Source organism: Mastigoproctus giganteus, chromosome 9 (assembly GCF_048544385.1).
Source record: "Mastigoproctus giganteus isolate SK-2022 chromosome 9, ASM4854438v1, whole genome shotgun sequence".
Taxonomy (NCBI): Eukaryota; Metazoa; Arthropoda; class Arachnida; order Uropygi; family Thelyphonidae; genus Mastigoproctus; species Mastigoproctus giganteus.
The window spans coordinates 76,867,863-76,887,803 of NC_143583.1; the positions used below are offsets into that span (position 1 = coordinate 76,867,863).

A 19,941-nucleotide genomic window follows, 5' to 3' on the forward strand; every position below is an offset into this window, starting at 1 on the left:
AAAAGAGAGAGAGAGTCAGAAGTAGAAAGGAATCACCAAGAAAGAGAAGAATGATGATATTGGGTTTGCCAATCCCATTCTAATGAGTATATATTGAAATTTTTGAATCGGTTTAATATATGCAACTGTATATCTTATTTATATAATATATACAACTTTTGGGCCATCCATTTAAAAGTGGACAGCCGAAATGACTTTACAATTATTATTATTATTATTATTTCACTTTCTCGACGGGCGGCGGCTCAATTGCAACCATGGCTGTGATACTGTTGTATCGGCGTTACGGGATGGATCTCAGCAGTTTTTTATGATTATGTTTTGGACGTTGATAACAGTTAATATGTACTTTAAATTTACAATGGTTATCTTACTTGTCGATATACACAGCTCATTGAAATAAGGAAGGGAGAGTAAAATGTCTTCCGAAAGAAAAGAAACAGATGTAAATGAGACAGATGAGTTTGAAGTAGGCTTAGAGGAATCCGTAGATCCACGCGTTCAGGTAAATAATGTGCAGTAGTCCTGATGGATATATTTTTCTGTTGTGCATTGATATTGTTACTATGATTAAAGAGTATTTTAGTGGACACTATGATTTCATCATGTTTTTTTTTTTTTTTTTGGCAAAAATTTAGTATCTGGTACCCCCGCTGGTCGTGGCCAACAATCCTTTTTTTGCTTGAATCCCTCCCGAAGTCGCGTAAACACCTAATTTTTTTTTTTTTTTTTTGCTAAAGAAATATGAAAATTAATTAAAGGCATGACCCCTCTTATAAGTGTTTTTCCTCCTTCTAATTACAACTGTTTTTCTCAATTCACGTCCTTCACGCAACCTTCTGATCATCACGTAGCGTAACACGAGGGAGGGGTATACCGAATGCTGAATTTCAATTTTTTTTTTTTAAATCATATGAATGTTTTTGACTGACTGAAACCACTACTGAACGATTTCGGAGGCTAATCTCATTCCCCACCATCACTTTGTTTCGCAGATATTACCGGGATAATTCCGGAGCAGAAACATAATCGGGCGTCCAGGTCTGTACTGAAAGGACAGACAGGGTAGGAAGGGAGCAGGGGTTATGCTGTTAGTTAAGAAGCATAAAATCTAAGGAAGTGCATCCAGTTGACACGGGTGGGTTGGTCACTCGCACGCTAGCAAGATTTATCGGAGGATTGTTTTCTACAGTAGCATGTTAGAGAGGTAGCAAGAGGGAGTAACACTCTTGATCTTATTATTAGCAGTAATTATTCATTCATTAAGAATTTACAGATAAAGGAACCACTAGGAGGCACTGATCAGTGTGTATCGATGTGGGATTTACTTAAAGATGTAACTACTATCGGGGTAATGGGAAGGGTTTTTGCTTTCGTAAAGGCGACTATAGTGGTCTCGGAGATTTTTTAGGCTCTGTACTGTTCTGTAACATCAGCTGATGATGTTACCAACAGCAAATTCTAAATGGGAAGCATTCAAGGAAGTAATTTTGGAAGCTACTAGGGTTTTTTTCAACTAAGAAATACTGCTCTAGGTTTAGGCCCAAATGGATGTCAGATGAACTAATGAGACTCGTGGCAGAGAAGAAAAATGCATGGGATATAAATTGTCAGTGACACAGAAGCCTATGGTAGATACAAGCTAGTCTGTAATCAAGTCACAAAGGAGGTTAGGCAGTTGAAGGCAGATTATGAGAAATCTTTGGCAAAGGATGCAAAGAAAAACAGCAAAGACTTCTTTACTTATATAAACTCCAAAAGGAAGGGGATGAATCAGATTGGTCCACTTGATATCAATGGTTTGACTGTAGATGATCATTCTCAGATGTTGTTGTTTAGTTGTTGGCGCATCGGCTTCTGTGGCCATAATGCACCTCCCAAAGTTTTTGCATTATACTGTGATCCAAGCCTGAGGCGGGATTCTAACCTGCGACCTTTGGGTTGCCAGGCAGGCACTTTACCCACCTGGCTAGCCTGGTCGGCCATTCTCAGACAGCTGCTGAACTAAATGAGTATTTTGCATCTACATTCACTCACGAGGGGTTATTCAAGGAGGAGAGGGCCAGATGTTTATTAAACTCTAACAGTGAGTTAAATGATTTTGTAATAACTGAGAGCAAAGTGGAGGAGAAATTGTTGAAGTTAAACTTAAGAAAGGCACCTGGGATAGATGGGATCTATCCAGTTATATTAAAACAGGTGGCAAAGGAAGTAAGCAAACCCTTAGCCATAATTATAAGATCATCCTTGGACTTGGGGGAAGTCCCCACTGACTGGAGATGTGCAAATGTATCTCCAGTTCACAAAGCGGGATCAAAGGGTGATACATGTAATTACAGACCTGTTAGTTCTGTTTCAGGAAAAATAATGGAGTCACTGGTTAAAGAAGCATTGCAGGATAATCTAGACAAGACAGCAGTAATAATTCAGACACAGCATGGGTTTGTCAAGGGGAAGTCTTGTCTGACCACTTTGATTGGATACTATGATGTGGTCACAAAGGAACTGGATGCAAAAAATAATTTTTATAACATATATATGGATTTCAGGAAAGCTTTTAATACTGTTGGACATGGAAGGCTACTGTTCAAATTGGAGCAGTATGGCATTAAGGGCAAGTTGCTACAATGGATAAAAGGATGGTTGAGTGGGAGAAGATAGAGAGAGAGTGGTAATCGGGATATTGGTCTATGTGGACTAATGTTATTAGTGGTGCCCCTCAGGGTTTGGTGTTGGGTCCATTGTTGTGTATATTTATCAGTGATATTGATGAAGGTATATCAAGCTTAATGTCAACGTTTGTAGATGATACAAACTTTGGCAGAGTTGTTAATAACAGTATGCTGCTGCAAAAGAATCTGGAAAAGTTGGACAGATGGGCTGAGAAGTGGCAAGTGAAGTTTAATATTGACAAATGCAAAGTACTGCATATGGGTAGCAGTGACTCCAGAGAAAAGTGCCAACTGGGTGTGTTACACTCCAGGTAGTGGAGAATGAGAGAAACTTGGGGGTAATTGTAAAAATTGATATGAAATTTTCTGAGCAGTGCAGACAGGCTGCCAAAGTAAGTCATCGGGTCTTGTCAATGATATACAGGAATTTTGCAAGCAGTTATAAGGAAGTTATTATCCCCTTGTATAAGGCAATTGTCAGGCCACACCTTGAGTACTGCATACAGGGTTGGAAGCCTCATTTTAGGAAGGGTGAGTTGCCAGAGAACGTTAATGGTACTGGTGTAGGGAACAAAGGGATGCTCTTATGAAGAAAGGCTTTAGTTCTGCAAATTGTAGCTTCTGCAGACTAGGCACCTGCAAGGCGATCTGATTGAGATGTATAAGGCCTTGAATGGTTTGGGCAGGCTCAATGCTGATGGGATTCTTCCTCTTCCTCAGATTAAACCTGAGGGGGCATAGATTCAAACTGAGGAAAGACAGTTGTAGAATAGATGTGCGGAAGTTTGCCTTTAGCCAGCGGGTAGTTGATTGCTGGAATAAACTTCCATTTGTTGTTGATAGCTTAAATAAATTCAAGGCAGAACTAGAGAAACATTTGGAATGAATGGAAAGGTTTTTTTTTTTTGTTTTTTGGCTAATGATGTATATGCTTGCTTTCTTGCATCATGTGCCTGTAGTAATGCTAGTGCCAATATTCAGAAACTGGAATGTTGTCTCTTTTCACTGGCGAAATGGCTAGACAAAATATTTGAAGAGTTTTAGACCTGGAAAGAGAAATATGTGAACATTTCTCTTTTTCCTTCCCTCACACTCTGTTTTAATATTGGAGTCACTCTATCTTTCTATCTTGCCTCTCATTACTTTAAAATTAATGTCAAACTTCAAACATTACAGGGAACGGGGACAAATACCAAATTATGGATAAGTGGGTGGAAGTAGGCTTAGAAGAGCCAAATTCTGCCTACTGGTAGCAGTGTCCAGGAGCAATGGATTGGTTTCACCAGTATGTATTAATATTCATTTATTTCAAAATGGAACAGAGACCAACCAGAACCTGGCATTCCTGGATATCGGTACAAATTTGAGAAAAAAACTTGGGCTCACTTTCTGCATAGATCCATCCAGATTGTGCCAGATGGGAAGGGAGCCTAAACAAAGTAAACTCATTTGTATGGTCTGTACCAGCATTATCAAAGGGGACTGCAGTTTCATTGCCACAGTCTACTATTGTATATACAGATGACCCTGAAATGAACCAGTTGGGGATTACTAGTTTAAGAAAAAAGAACAGGAAAAATTTATGATTTAAGATCCAACTGTTCCAATTCCCCCAAAGCAAGAATTCTGTATAACTCAACCAAATTAATGCTTTCTTGCATAAATTACTTGAACATTTGTGGACTTGCACTGGCTAATTCTTAGAATGCACTTGGGATCAGTGGCGAATTCATGGAATGCATTTGGGGTTAATGGTGAGTTTTTCAAATGTAGTGGTAGTGACCTTCTATTAGTGGTAGGTTTAACGATTTGTTAATTTTTACATAAATGCATTTAAATATTAATATATTCATATTTTGATCAGACTGCTCAATGTTAGGGTAAAATTATACATGAAAAAAGTTACAAATAAAAGATGAAAAAATAAAAAGTTTTTTTTTTTTTTTTTTTTTGATTCATTAACATCTGTTATGTTTATTTATGTAGATCAGAAATTCAGAGAATTTATTCAGTTTTGGATTTTGTAAGCACAAATCAGACAACTGAAGTTAACAGATGTGAGCATTTTTTCCAGTTTTCAAAGTTATTTTCCTACTCTCATCTATTAATCATCTACAATTAGTTGGAAACACAGATAAGATATAGCAGCACATACTTGAAGATTTCGAGACAATTTGTACATAATTGGATTTGTTATTTGAAATGACCTTCAAAATGTATATAGGCTTATGTACCACAGTGAGCCCACATGCATGAAAGGGTTAAGACTTGATACAACCAAAATCCACACTTCTGTTGCCTTAGCACACTGGTTTCACATCTGAGCAAGAAAATAGCTTGGCTGGAAAAATAATCACAAGGGTGAATCAAGTGAAAATGGAATTTTGGCTGCATACAATTTAATATGCTACTCCAATGGTAGTTGCACACTACCATTGGAGTAGCATATAATAAACTTTAGTTATATTACTGCTGCTTCTGCTGATCAGTAGAACACATTAGCTGCCCTTTGTATGTGGGGAGTGGTGCACAGCGTCAAAAACAACATGGCATTTGCAGTGATGGTTGCAGCCAAGCTGCTGCAGTGCAGTGTTATTCAGTTTCTTGTGGTGCAGGACATCTTTCCAGCAGAAATTCATTGGCATGTGGAAAAAAGAATGCACTTCCAGCTGTGTCACGGGCACAGGTATATGAATGAACAGATCATTACTATGAAGGAAGAAAAACTGTAGAAGATGATGGCCATTGTCCAGGATAACCTCACACATTTATCATAGAAGAAAATTTATTGTAAAATCATTCTGATGTTTTCAGGATGGTTCGGTGTGTGACAGTTGATGATGTCAGGGAGTTATATATCAGTTATGCTTTTGTCTACACCATCCATGGCAGATTGCAATACAAAGTGGTCTGTGTGAAGTAAGTTTCCAGGTATCTCAACAGAGAACAAATGTATTTTAATAGGATTGTGTCAGCAGCACCTAATATGATGTATGATATAATTGCACACCGATTGTGATATGGTGTAGGTACATTGAAACCAGAAATCAATCAATGCAGCATGTAATCATTGGTGAGCTGTGAATATTTTAACAATGGGCTCGCAGTTTTTCCGACTTTCTACCAAGTAAATTTGATCGGCACGGAAATGACGTCATCCGCGGCTTCCACTAGAGGTGCTTTGCATGTTGCACTACTAGTAGTGTGATTAGAGCATGTGACGCATTTTTCGTGACTGGTATGATATCTTGAGTCAGTGGCGGATTTAGGGGGGGTGGACAGATGCAACTTATTATCCCCTTAACCATGCGTATAAGTGAATGTGTAAAACATTCCTAGGTCTATATATAAAAAAAAAACTTAAAAACCTGGTCGTCATGCTTCGCCTTACGATGATAACTGGATACGACAGTGTCTGGAGTTCTAACTTTTTAGAATTTTTGAATACTATGACGTCGCAATCATGCTTCCTGAAGTTACTACTGCAGTAAGTGTGATTGCAACAATACAAGTATTTGTCAACAGTTTCTTTTTTTCATCTCGCATTTTCGCTACATTCCATTGTTAGGTGCCCCTAACAGCTGCTTATGTCGCTTCAATTACAAGATCGGTACATCAATCGGTGCTATTTTACAGAGCTATTTAGATATGTTGCACTCGCAAGTATACATCTCTTACTTTAGTTATCATAAATCCATTGTATCTTGTCTTCCAGAAATTATGAAAATCTGTGAATGATCAATAAAATATTTACAATAAGAAAGCTCTTTTATTTCGTAATTGATATATACAAATCAAAATACCTAAAAGAAACGCGAAGGATGTTTCGCATAAACCATCTACTGCATGTGCTCGACACATGCGTAACTTTTTTATTCGCTTTTTTTTTAACAACTAGGGAAATATAATGGATATCAGTAGCGTAGCTACCCTTTTTCAGGCCTGGAGGCAAAGAGCATGTTTGCGCCCCTACTTAATTAATGAAAATTGCAAAAACAGGAGATAGGCAAAGACGCTGGGTCCGAAGGCAATTGCCTTTAAAAATCTTTAAATTGCCTTTAAAATTGCCATAAAAAACAAACACTAGAAAAAGTACACAAAAATCACAGATTACATGAAAAAAAAAAATTTCAGAAATATTTAAGAAAAATTTATTCTAAAAATTACAAATTTACTTCTTTATTAATATTTGTTGTCGATCTTCTGCTTTGCTCAATAGCTGAGCGATGATTACAGAGGAATGATTTGACGTAACGATCCAGATCAAATTGAAGCAATGGTTTTCCATTTAGATGTATGGTCATCATAATCTGCAGTGTGTTTAATTGTCACAATATTATTCATTACGCTGAAAGCTCACTCAGCTTCAGCACTGCTAATTGCAATGGTTTCAAAGATATTTTCTGGCTTTCTTAATTGAAAAGATAATTTCACTCAATTTTAAAGATAAACTGTCTTCGGCAAAATCTATAAAATCATTAATTTTTATTTCATATTTTATCAGAAAACAAATTTCTTATTCGGTTTTCGCCCTCTTGCCACCGAGACGAAAGTTCTTTCACATTCCACGATTTCGGGTAGTATATGTTTAAAATTTTTTTCAATGGTATCGTTATTTTCTTTATTTAATTTAAAATTGCCCTGTTGCATTAATAACTTATCATTTAAAGATAACACAATGCATTTAATAACTTGTCATGAGGTAATTTTTTTACTTTTGATTTTGATTCCTTCAAATTCTTTCCACTTCAACATGCTCTCAATTTTAGCTTCAGAATTTTTCAAATTAGCAATAGCACTGATAGTTCGAATAATTAATTTATATTATGCTTTTACCATTGTGATTCTGTAAAGCTTCTGAAAGGTAAGAGAGCTCCTGCAGGATGTCGATCTTTACTGCTAAATTGTTAAGAAATTCCAAATTTAAAGGTCGATTTAATAATCCGGAATATTGAACTTCTGATTCAAAATGTTTGCACAAAGTGGAAATTCCGCCAACCCACAATTGCCGTCTGCAAGCTAAAAGCTGCTCATCATGGCCCGAACACACGACCAATCTTTATAGTTTCCACATCAAGTTCTTTAGCAATCATCCTTAATTTGCGCTAGTTTTTTGGAGATTGGTGATATAGTTTTTTTTTTTTTTAATTATTTCCTGTATGCCATTATATTTTAGAACGTTTTCTACACAATGAAAGGCTCGACAAAGTTTCAAAATCTGCCAACATTTCATCTTCGTAAAGTTTATATATCTTAGTTGCCTTAATCCCCCCCCTCTACATTGCTACTATCACTAGTTTTTTTGAATACAGTGCAAAATGTCGGAATCACACGCATATTCAATTACTGTGACTATGTAAACATAGACAGGAGAAATTAACTGGAAGGTGTGGATCACTCACTTCTCCGAAAAACATATGCCCGTTTGTCCGAGTCAAGGAGAACCACAGTATAGGTTGACCAGGGGCTATTATCCATGTTGGAATCTTCTTAATCCTCTGACTGACTATGGAAAGCATATTGGCTAGCGCAACTTCTCAGTATGTGACTGCATAAGTTTTACGGACACCACTAACATTGTGAAACAGTAATCCCTTTCACCCTTAATTCACACTATCTAATTATCTATCTAAATTGCCTAAAGGCCAGAGGTGAGAACAATGTATACAAAGTTGTCTCTCCTAATCCGTTCGTTACATGTAAATTTTCTTTGTTCAACAGCAACTATTTTAAATGTAATTACCAAGGGGAATAAAAAAAATTCGCTATAAAGAAGTTCGTTAAACAGAGGTCCGACTAATTAAATAAAAAGTGAAGCAATTTTAAAATGCTGGGAATGGGCCCCCCTTGCCCCACCGTAGTTTCGGCTCTGGATATTCAATAATTGCATTCAGGATTTCATTTGTAAAATAAATGATTGTCTCAACAATGGGCTCGCAAATTTAAAAAAAAAATAACAATGGGCTCTTGCAAGCCCACTATAGCTCACCACTGCACGTAATGGAAACAAAGTCATTGTCATGAACAAAGAAATTCAAGACTTTTGAAAGCACTGAAAGGATTATGCTCACAGAGACTGTTCTTGTCCAGTTCCATTTGTAGAGGTGAACATTTAAACTCTTAAAATTATGTATAACTTTTCAAAGTTGATGCATGACATGTGCCATCTTAAACAAGATGGCACATGTCACCCCAAAATGTTTGAATGGTGACATTTTGTTATATGGTGATGCATGGCCGCATACACACACACAGCTGAGCATGCAATGGCAATCATCTAGGAACTGCACTGGCATGCGATTGAGCATCATCAGTTAGCATTAGTATTAGTAGAGGCATTTGATGCAAGAAAGCAAGCTTATGCAGCATCAGCCAAAAAAAAAAAAAAAAAAAAACCACTTTCACTTCACCCCTCTGTTCGTTCAAAATACCTGTCCAGCTGAGCCTTAAACTTATTTAGGCTATCAACTTCCACGACAAGGGATGGAAGTCTGTTCCACCAACCAACTACCTGCTGGCTAAAGGCAAATTTCCGCACATCTATCCCACATCTGTCTTTCCTCAATTTGAATTTATGCCCTCTCAGGTGATTATTCTGAGCAAGAGGAAGAATCCCATCCGCATTGAGCATGCTCAAACCATTCAAGGCTTTATACACCTCTATCAGATCACCTCGCTGGTGCCTAGTCTCCAGACACTAATTTGCAAAACTTAAGCCTTTCTTCGTAAGAGCACCCCTTTGTTCCATTCACTAATCTTGTTGCCCTTCTCTGTACTCGTTCCAGCAGCTCTACATCCTTCTTGAAATGAGGCCTCCAGGCCTGTATACAGTACTCTAGGTGTGGCCTGACCATTGCCTTATACAAGGGAATAAGCACCTCCTTATCCCTGCTAGAAAAATTCCTATATATCATTGACAATACACCATGAGCTACTCTTGCAGCCCGTCTGCACTGCTCAGAGAACTTCATATCTGCCTGCACAACCACCCCCAGGTCCCTTTCATTCTCTACCACTGTCAGTGTAGTACCACAGAGTTGATACGTTGCTCTGGGGTTGCTGTTTCCCATGTGTAGTACTTTACATTTGTCAATGTTAAACTTCACTTGCCACCTCTCGGCCCATCTGCTCAACCTTTCCAGATCCTGTTGCAGCAGCATAGTGTTAGTAGTGTCCTTGACAACCCTGCCTACCTTTGTATCGTCTGCAAACTTCGACATTAAGCTTGATATACCATCATCAATATCATTTATAAATACAGAAAACAATAATGGACCCAACACTGAGCCCTGAGGGACTCCACTAATAACATTAGTCCACAACGAGCAGTGTCCATTGATTACCACTCTCTGTCTTCTCCCCCTCAGCCACCCCTTTATCCACAGCAGCAATTTGCCTCCAATGTCACACTGCTCCAATGTCACACTGCTCCAATTTGTGCAGCAGTCTTCCATGTGCAACAGTATCAAAAGCCTTTCTAAGATCCAAGTATATAATATCAAAGTTATTCCCTGCATCCAGTTCCTTTGTGACTGCATCATAGTATCCAATCAAATTGGTCAGGCAAGACTTCCCCTTAACAAAACCATGCTATGTCCGAGCTATAACTGAAGTCTTGTCTAAATGATCCTGCAGTGCTTCTTTAACTAGTGCCTCCATTAATTTTCCTGGAACAGGAGTTAAACTCACAGGTCTATAATTACTTGTGTCAGCCTTTGATCCTCCTTTGTGAATTGGGGTCACATTTGCACATTTGATTGGGGTCACAGTTCTTCTTGGACTTGTTGCTTTGCAATTTTCATGTGTTTGGAAGACTGAAAAATGATATGACATGATGTTAATTCCACATAGATATTCAACAAGGAAGCTATCAAATAGTGGCACCAAAGCAACTCAGAAGAATTATAGAAATTTTGTGTAGAGGTGAAATTATCTAAGCCGTGATGGTGATTTGTTTTTTTTTTTAAATCTATTGGTAAATTATTGTTTTCATTTAATTTACCTTCATATATTGAACACATCCAACTTAGGCACACATTGGAAAGTGAACTTGCTGATGGCACATCTCATTGCTTCACTTGTTTGACTTGGTGAATATACAGTAAACCCCCGCTATTCGCGGTATCTGTATATGCGGTTTCGCGTATTCGCGATCGCTGATTTAATATAAAATGAAACCTAAAAAAATGTGAATTTTAAAGCGCTGTGAATATTTTCCACCAAAAAAAACATGGGCGTGGCTAAAATTATCTTTCCTGGTCAAAACAGCGCTCAGTGGGTGGGGGGAGAGCGGTGACAAAATAGCTAGCGTGGATGTTTCTCGCTAATCCTTGTTCAGTATGTGTTATGAGCTTGTAATGGAAGGTTTCGTCATTTGCTTTTAATTTATGTTTATAAATTGAATAAATTTATCAATTTATAAATTGATATGCTTACAAAAATGATAAATCTACCGTTTTGCAGTGTAAAACAGACTTTTTCGAGCGTGTTAACGGAAGAAAGTGACTTTATTGTGGACAAGTTCTTTCTAACCCGTACAAAAATATGGCTACGAATAACAAGGGAAATGTGAAAGATCAAAGAAGGTGATGACATTAGCGAATAAAATTGAGTTATTAGACAAAATTTCTAATGGTAAAAGTGTCTCCTCAGTGGCAAAACATTATAAAATCAATGAGTCAACGGTATGATCTATCAAAAAATCTGAAAAAAAAAAACAAAAAAACACCGTAGTGTCTGTGAAAACGTGCTAATTGCTTCAAAAATTTGCTCTGTAACTCGTGATGTTAAATTAGAAAAAATGGAAAAAGCTTTAAATCTGTGGATAGAAGACCGAACTCAAAATAAAATTCCATTAAGTTCACTCATCATTCGTGAAAAGGCAAAACTCCTTTATCAACACTTTAGCGAACCTGGTGATAGCACTGGCGGGATAAGTTTTTTTGCTAGCAAAGGCATTGGTTTGAAATATTTGTTTGAAATTTCTAATAAATATTACATTTAATATTAAATTGTTTCTTATTTTCATTTTGATGCCATATGCTTGCATTTCACTATGTACTGTCTATGTACATAGTGATATTATGAAGGTACATATAATACATACATAGACAAAATTTTAGACTAGTTTTTCTTATATATTTCATACTTTGGAATGGAACCCCTTTATTACTATGGGAGCCATAACTCAGTATCCATGTTTTCGGTATTCGCGACATTTCTCAGGAACGTAACCCCTGCAAATAGCGGGGGTTTACTGTATAGATCCTTACCACAGATAGACAAGGAGATCTTGAATTTTGGGGCTTGTGGACTAGTTTCAGTTGATCACTTTTGTGCTGAAGGATGGATATAGGAAATAAGTAAACGTGGTTGGGTGAGGGAAAAAATGAAGAGCTTGGGGCATCATCCAAGCTTTGAGTAGTTTTGACCTTGGCTGGTTCTTGGGTTTTTTTTTTTAGGAGCATTAGCAACTAAGGCCATATTGCTCCGGGAATATGCGGTGGTCATTCCCTGACCTTTCCGCATCCTCCGTATTTGGTGGTGACGGGCTCGAACCCCGGTCTAATCAAGAAGCGTGTGCTACGCACTGCTGCTCCTTCCCACCTGGCTATGGAGGCGCCCTGGCTGGTTCTGCTATTTTATGCACTAGCTATGGCATAAATAATAAAGTGGAGAAGGTGGCCTTGAAGATAGCAACCAGAAGAGTAAAAATATGAAAAATCAAAAATAATTAAGTTTATGGAAATGAAAAAGCAGTATCCAAAATTGATACGTTCACGAAGTGCTATGAATTAATTTATTGAAATGTTACAATTAGAAAAGTGCACTTATCATCTGTCATTGAACCAGACTATTCAACCTTCTTTAACTTGTAAATCGTTGGACCTTTTCACATTTTCACAAGAAGACACTGCTCAATAGAATTCATCGTGCTTTAAGAATTTTCCTACTAGGGTGCATTACTATAAAAACAAAAATATACTAGAAATCACTAAACACACATAAATAAAATTTACATATTCATTTAATGACTAAACTTATGAAAATTCATAGTACATAAAAAAAATATATATATATCAAAACTATTGCCTGTTTTTGTGTTTCATGAGAAACTGCAAACTAGAATACATGATTTGTCACATTATGATCAGAGTAGTTGTTGGGAGGGAGGGGTGGAACATTTATATATACTTTTATAAATTCCATGCAAATGTATACAATTTATAGTTTGGGATAGAATCTGGAAAGTGCATAGCAACATCAGAATATATAACTAATATTTCTGTTTACTCATTTAAAATAATATTGGAGTGTAGGTTATATAACTCTGCTGCATATTGTTAATTATAAGTGTACCCTAAAATATATCCATCATGTTTTACTGATGATGTTATATTTTTAGGTTGAATTGGAAAGACTAAATACAGCTACAGACCTCATAAACAAGTTAGAAATTGAATTAGATGTGAGTTCATATTTATTTTATATTTTTTTTAGCATTGATGAATAAATATAACTTATACAGTATATTATTTTCGTACATTAAAAATTTTAAGTAAATATCTTATCTGTGGTAATGGGCAATTCTATTATTATATACCAGCAAAAAAAGTAACCTTGCTCAGATGAAATGATGTAAATGGATGTAAATGATTAGCATGCTAATTTGATTGGTTCATCCAATAATGTTTGTCAGTGCAATAACTTAGGAATCTGAAGGTGTTATAAAAATGGTGAGTCAGTGACTGTCTGAGTGAGCACTGCCTAGAATAAATGTAAGGTGATATGTACAATTGATGGGCCTTCAAAGGGGTCAGATTATTGGATTGGCATAAGCTGTATGGGCAGCACAGCAAATCACTGTTCCTGTGGGTCATGATATCCAAATGGTTGCACACTGTTGGTAACAGTGGATACAGGAAGATAGTTGGACACATGTCACCAGGGCTCTGGTGACATCAGAAGAATGTCAGAATAGGAAGATTGACAGATCTTCCAACTAGGTTTCAGGCAGATTGTTTCCTGTCACAATCCACCATCTAGTTCAAGGTGGATTGTGACAGGAAACATCTCTCATAATCTGCTTAGGTTATTATCATCATAATGCTGTGTGTGTGTGTGTGTGTGTGTGTGTGTGTGTGTGTGTGTGTGTGTGTGTGTGTGTGTGTGTGTGTGTGTGTGTGTGTGTGTTTCTCTGTCAGGGAGCATGATTAGCAGATGTCCATGAGAAGTTGGCTGCATTTTTGCTATCTGTTGATTTGTCTGCTTCTGATGCCATTCCATTATTGGCATATGTAGTGGTGCAAGGAGAGAACTGCTTGCAGAGAAGCATTGTATATTGTCTCTAATGACAAATCATGTTTCTGTTTTGGATGCAGTGAGAGCTGTATGCATGTCTGGAGACACACTAGGGGCAGAGGTAATCCAGCCTGCATCAGGCAGTGGGGTGCCAGATGAGTACCTGGAATCTGGGTAATGGGGAGCCATTAGTTAGCTGGGTAGTGGGGAGCCATTAGTTAGCCATTAGTTAGTTAGGAAATAGCTGACTGAAGTTTGGTTAAAGACTAAATATACAACTGTGATGAGACTGGCCTTAATTGGAAGGCACTACCTCAAAAGACACTGGCCTCAATGGCTGAACATATGTCACTGGGATGTAAGATGCAAAAAGATCGCATCACTATAATGGTATGTGCTAATGCCAGCAATAGTCATAAATTGCCTTTGGTTGTATACTAATAATTAAAATTTAATTAAATTTCATTAGGTTATGTATTATTGATTACAATATTGTTTAGGGCTAAAACCTCAGGTTACGTAAGGAGTTTCACTAATGTACAAGTTAGTGTAATTGCATCATTTCAGTACATAGCCAACTACTTAAGTAGTTATAAATTGGCATCATTAAGTATATCTCATATTGTGAATACCTTTACAATGAGTTCCATGATATTGCACTACTTCGAATAAATAACACTTCACCATAGGAGAAGACTATTGTTACTTATTCTCAGCGGATACCATCACCAATATGGCACCGTTTTGGACTTTATTGGCTCCTCATCAGTGGGTGGACAGGTATCCTGGTGTTGCAATGACGACAACCCAGTTGCCAGTGGAGCTTATTAGCTCCACACCATCAGGCATCTCTCATATTGTGGATTTATACTTTGCAACTGGGTTGTCATCATTGCAACACCAGGGTACCTGCCCGCTCACCGATGAGGAGCCAATAAGCTCTGAAACAGTGCCGTATGGTAATGGTATCTACTGAGAATAATAACAATAGTCTTCTCCTATGGTGAAGTGTTACTTATTCGAGGTAGTGCAATATCATGGCAACTCATTGTGAAGGTATTATTCACAATATGAGATAAACTTAATGAATGTCAATTTATAACTACTTAAGTAGTTAGCTATGTACTGAAATGATGCAATTTCACTAACTTGTACATTAGTTATGTATTATGTAATAAAATAAATAATTTAGATAATTCGGTCTATTGTATGTATATTGTTTTTAACCCCTTTCCGGAACATTTTTTTCTGGAAAATGTGCCGTAACGGATCAACTTTTTTTATTTTATAGATTAAAAGTATGTATCATGCGAATACTCATTGTATAGCTTTTTGTATTTTTTATTAAGTTTTTCATAGAAAATACATGGGAGTAATTAACCCATTTGGGCTATCCCGAGTTATCTCGTGTATGCCAAAAAGTGTTCAGATTATACAGATTTTTTTAATAAATTGACGCTTGAGCTAAAAGAAAGGCACAGAAAAAGTCTTCATTACTGATTATATAAATAAATTTAAAAAATCAAGTGGAACACACAAGCAGTAATTGTGAACTAACTGCATTCTGACACATGGTTGCCACAAGTGGACAGGCGAGGTAAGCGTCACTTATGGGCGGCAGTTCAAGAGGGTGTTGAAATATTTTTCGATATTGTTTTTGTGAATTATTTTCGTGGGTTTAGTATTCTGCATTTAGGACGGCAAATTATATTTTGCTTACTGGCGGCACAGGAACGCGCACTACTGTTCTGACATTGCTGTACGATATAAGTAAAACGAAAGCCAGTCGTTTGCTGCCAGGTGTAAGAAAATCCTGAGAAAACTCGAGCTTTATTTGCCTAATGCAAAATTAGCCAGATAAATGCCAGAGAAAATACGCTTGTCCTAAATTTGGAGGTATTATTGTTTGCTTCGGGTATTATTGTATCCTGAGATATTTCTTGTAGTTCCAAATAACTTTTAAAATTAAAAACGAGATATTTGGGATAATCCATGAAGGGGTTAATGTACATATTCTATTATCCATCATGGTCTCGGTCCCATACCTTGATGGATAATTGAAGTTCTACTGTATTAATGGATGATTGGACGGTGCCTTTTTCTTTTCTTCTAGATTTCTTTGTAGCAAACTAGCACATTATTCACCCCTCTGTTAACTTTTAAGACTCGTTCGCTGTCAGGATCTATCTACCCAAACCTCGCCATTGCCAATACAATTTCACAAAATGCCATTGCCATCTCGCTGGTGATGAAGTGTCGGGCTCCTCATTTGGTTCATCTTGAGTCTCGTCACCATTTTCTTCTCTCGCTATTGCTGTTTGCAAGTCAATAAGTTCTTTGTTAGATAATTCCTTCTCTTCTGCTTCTTCTTCTATTAACTCCTCCACGTCGTTGGCATCAACCTCCAACTGAAGTGGCTCTGCAAGCTTTATAATCTTATCATAATATAACCTCTTCATATGATTCATCTTTTTCAAATCCTTCGAAGCCTTTTACGTGCCATGGGCATATTTTCTTCCATATGCCATTTAAACAAAATTTAGTAATTTCTGCCCAGGCCTCATATTCAGCATTTCATTTAAAATAGAAATGAATTAAAATCTAAACACAATGAATGTTGTATGTACCTTTTTTAAGGCACTTGGCTGATGGAGTTATTCCATTTATGTATTTTTGCCATCCTAGCCAGGTCCTCTAGAAACCAAATCTGTAGAAAAGGTATGCAGCAGAAACAGTATGTCTGTGAGACAGTAAGTGGAGAGACTCTGTTAGAGAGGAGTCATTAATTAACCTAACTGCCCTCTTCTGAATGGAATCTAGAAGCCTGAGAGAGGTTTTGGGAGCACCGCCCCCAGATGGAACAATATTCCATGGTAGGAGGGTGGATTTGCGATTTGTACAGAGTGAACAGCTGTTTGGAAGAAAAGTAACGCTGAGAGCGTAAGAGAAAACCAAGTTTTTTAGATGCAGAGGAAGCAATATTTGTAATGTGCTTGTGCCAAGAGAGAGATTAGAAGTCAGGGTAATCCCCAAAGGAGATATATCATTTTGCCTAGAAATTGGAGTGTTACCAAAGATAAGCATAGGAGCAGAAGAATCCTATTTGCAAAATATAAGACAAGACTGAGTTTTAGAAGGATTGAAATCAACTAAGTTGTCTTTGCCCCACTGGAGAATTACCCAGAGATCGGCATTTAAGGAATTGGTAATGGATATTCGAGAAGTTGAAGCTGATTGAGTAGGGCAAGGTTTCTCAAAATGGAAAATGGAATGTAATGTGCTGTCATTGGCAAAACTATGGCCAGGATTTCCAGTCAATGGAAGAAGGTCATTAATATACAAGAGGAAAAGAGTGGGGGAAAGAACTGAACCTTGGGGAACTCCAGCATTAGTGGACAAGTTAGAAAACAGAGAGCCATCTGCCATCACCTGCAGTGAGTGGTTAGAGAGACAACTGGATACTCCGTTACAAAGAACAGCTTGCAAATCATTGGATGGAATCTTATTTAGAAGACCTTTATGTCAAACACGACCAAAGGCCTTTGAAATGTCAAGAGAAATGGCTTCAGTTTCACAAACTTTTCCATTGAATTTGTCCATAAATGGATAACAAAAGCCAGAATATCACCAGTGGATCGACACTGACAGAATCCATACTGGCGATTGTTGATCAGATGGAAGGTTTCTAGGTAGTTTAAAGAGTTGGTGGTTAATTGATTTCTCCATTATTTAGAAAGAGTAGAAATAATTGGAAATGGACGATAATTGGATGGGAGGGATTTGTCACCCTTTTTAGGAACTGGCTGGGTATGAGCAAATTTCCAATCAGAAGGAAAAACACCTTTGGAATAAGAAAGTGAAAAAAGGCATCAAAGAACAGGAGTAAGTTCAGGAGCACAGGTTTTGAGAACAAGTGGAGAAATGCCATCAGGACCTGGAGTTTTCTTAGCATCAATATTTGTCAAAATCCTTCTGACATCCTTTTGACGGAAGACCACAGGAGGCATTGAATGAAGCGTGTTGGGAATGGTGGTATGTGTTTAACCAATATCCTTAATACATGAGTTGGAAGAAAAATGGGATGCTAGCAGGTCAGCTTTATCCTTGCCTGAAGTGACAACAGAACGATCTGGTTTTGACAGAGGTGGGAGCAGAGATGGGCAAAAGTTGCAGCCAATAGCTTTGGCAAGAGACCAGAATGCTCGGCTACCATTAGGGCAAGAAGCAAGTTTTCTACTCTTAGCCTGTTCAAACTCTAGTTTGGACCGATTAATAACTGCTTTACAATTGTTGCAAGCTTTGGTGTAGGCAGAAAATGTAACTGAAGAATTGGAAACAAGTCAATTACGATATGCAACAGTCTTCTCCTGAACAGCCTTAGCATATTTATTATTAATATTATTATTACTGTTGGGCGAGAAACTTTCCAACTATCCTACAGGTGTTCAGGATGGTGGCGTTCTGTGGTTTCATGTATTCTCTGCGAGGCCCATTGCTGCTAGGTTCTTATGAAAGCTCTTTGGCACCGTGCCAGTGGTTGACACATTGATTAGGATGGTTATTATTTGTTCCATAGCTGACCGGGCTAGCGTGGTGGTTAAAGTGCCTGCCTGGCAACCCAAAGGTTGCAGGTTTGAATCCCACCTCGGGCTTGGATTGGAGTACAAAATGCAAAAACTTTGGGAGGTGCAATATGGCCACAGAAGCCGATGCACCAACTAACAAAAAAAAAAAAAAAACTTGTTCCATATACCATATTTCTTTGATTCCTGCCTTCAGTCTGTGTACTTCCTGATCTTTTCCTTGTAGGCTTACTAGAGGTTGCTGGTGTTGGGCTTTGCTATGTCGGGAAGGTAGATAGCCATTTCCTTCTTTTCAGTGAGGGTTATATCTTGTCTGTTGTGTGTCTTGTCTGTTATTATGTCATGGGTTCGGTATTTTTGTGCTAGATACTGATGTATTATCCTGGCAACCTGGTCATGTCTATGAGTGCACTCCATTTAGATGATCACTCTGCATCCTGAGGTTATGTGCTAGATTGTTTCTTGGGGCTAGGTGGCATCATAGACAGTCCAGGGCCCTTGGTAGTGTATTTCCTGTAGTTCCTGATGTTCATTAGCTGGTCTTAGATGGTGAGCATGAATCCTTCAGTCTTGGGGAAGAGTCTCTTGCATTTGAGCCATGCGTTGGAAGTCATCTTATCTGTGTAGCCTCGTGGAAGTCATTATAGTGTCTGTCATGGAGTACCTCCTTTGCCCATCTTTCTGTCTGTTTCTTCTCTCTATGTGAGTGGAGTCTCCTTTCAGCATTAGCATTAGTAGAGGCATGATGTAAGAAAGCAAGCTTTATATAGCATCATCCTTAAAAACCCAAAAAAACTACACTTTCCATTTCATCCATCCATTAGCTCCAAATGTTTGTCCAGCTCTTCCTTGAATTTATTTAAGCTATCAACCCCCCATGACTGATGGAAGTTTGTGCCAGCAATCAACCACCCGCTGGCTAAAAGCAAATTTCCCCACATCTATTCTACAATTGTCTTTCCTCAGTTTGAATTTAGTTCCCTCAGGTGTGTAATCTCAGCGAGAGGAAGAATCACATCAGCATTGAGCATGCTCAAACCATTCAAGACCTTATACAATTCAATCAGTTCACCATGCAGGTGCATAGTCCTCAGATGCTGCAATTTGCAAAACTCAAGCCTGTCTTGGTAAGTGCAACCCTTTGTTCCCTTCCCCTCACCAATATCATTGCCCTTCTCTGTACTTGTTCCAAGAGCTCTACATCCTTCTTAAAATTAGGCCTCCAAACCTGTCTGCAGTACTCAAGGTATGGCCTGATCATATTCTTATACAAGGGGATAATCACCTCCTTATCTCTGCTAGCAAAATTCCTGTATATCATTGACAAGACCCCCATGAACTGCTCTGTCACCTGTGTGCAATGCTCAGAAAACTTCATATCTGAC

The 19,941-nt window shown here is 37.8% G+C and overlaps 1 protein-coding gene across 2 annotated transcripts in view; it reads left to right on the forward strand.

Annotated features, from left to right (window-relative positions):
• Positions 1-268: 268 nt before the first annotated feature.
• LOC150080469 (uncharacterized) overlaps positions 269-19,941 on the forward strand; it is a 180,686-nt gene continuing 161,013 nt past the window's right edge. For both annotated transcript variants that reach the window (XM_090381291.1, XM_090381292.1), the window contains exons 1-2: positions 269-505; positions 13,078-13,140. In XM_090381291.1, coding sequence (XP_090237417.1) covers positions 419-505; positions 13,078-13,140 — 150 coding nt within the window. In that variant the 5' untranslated portion in view covers positions 269-418. The remainder of the gene's footprint in view (positions 506-13,077; positions 13,141-19,941) is intronic.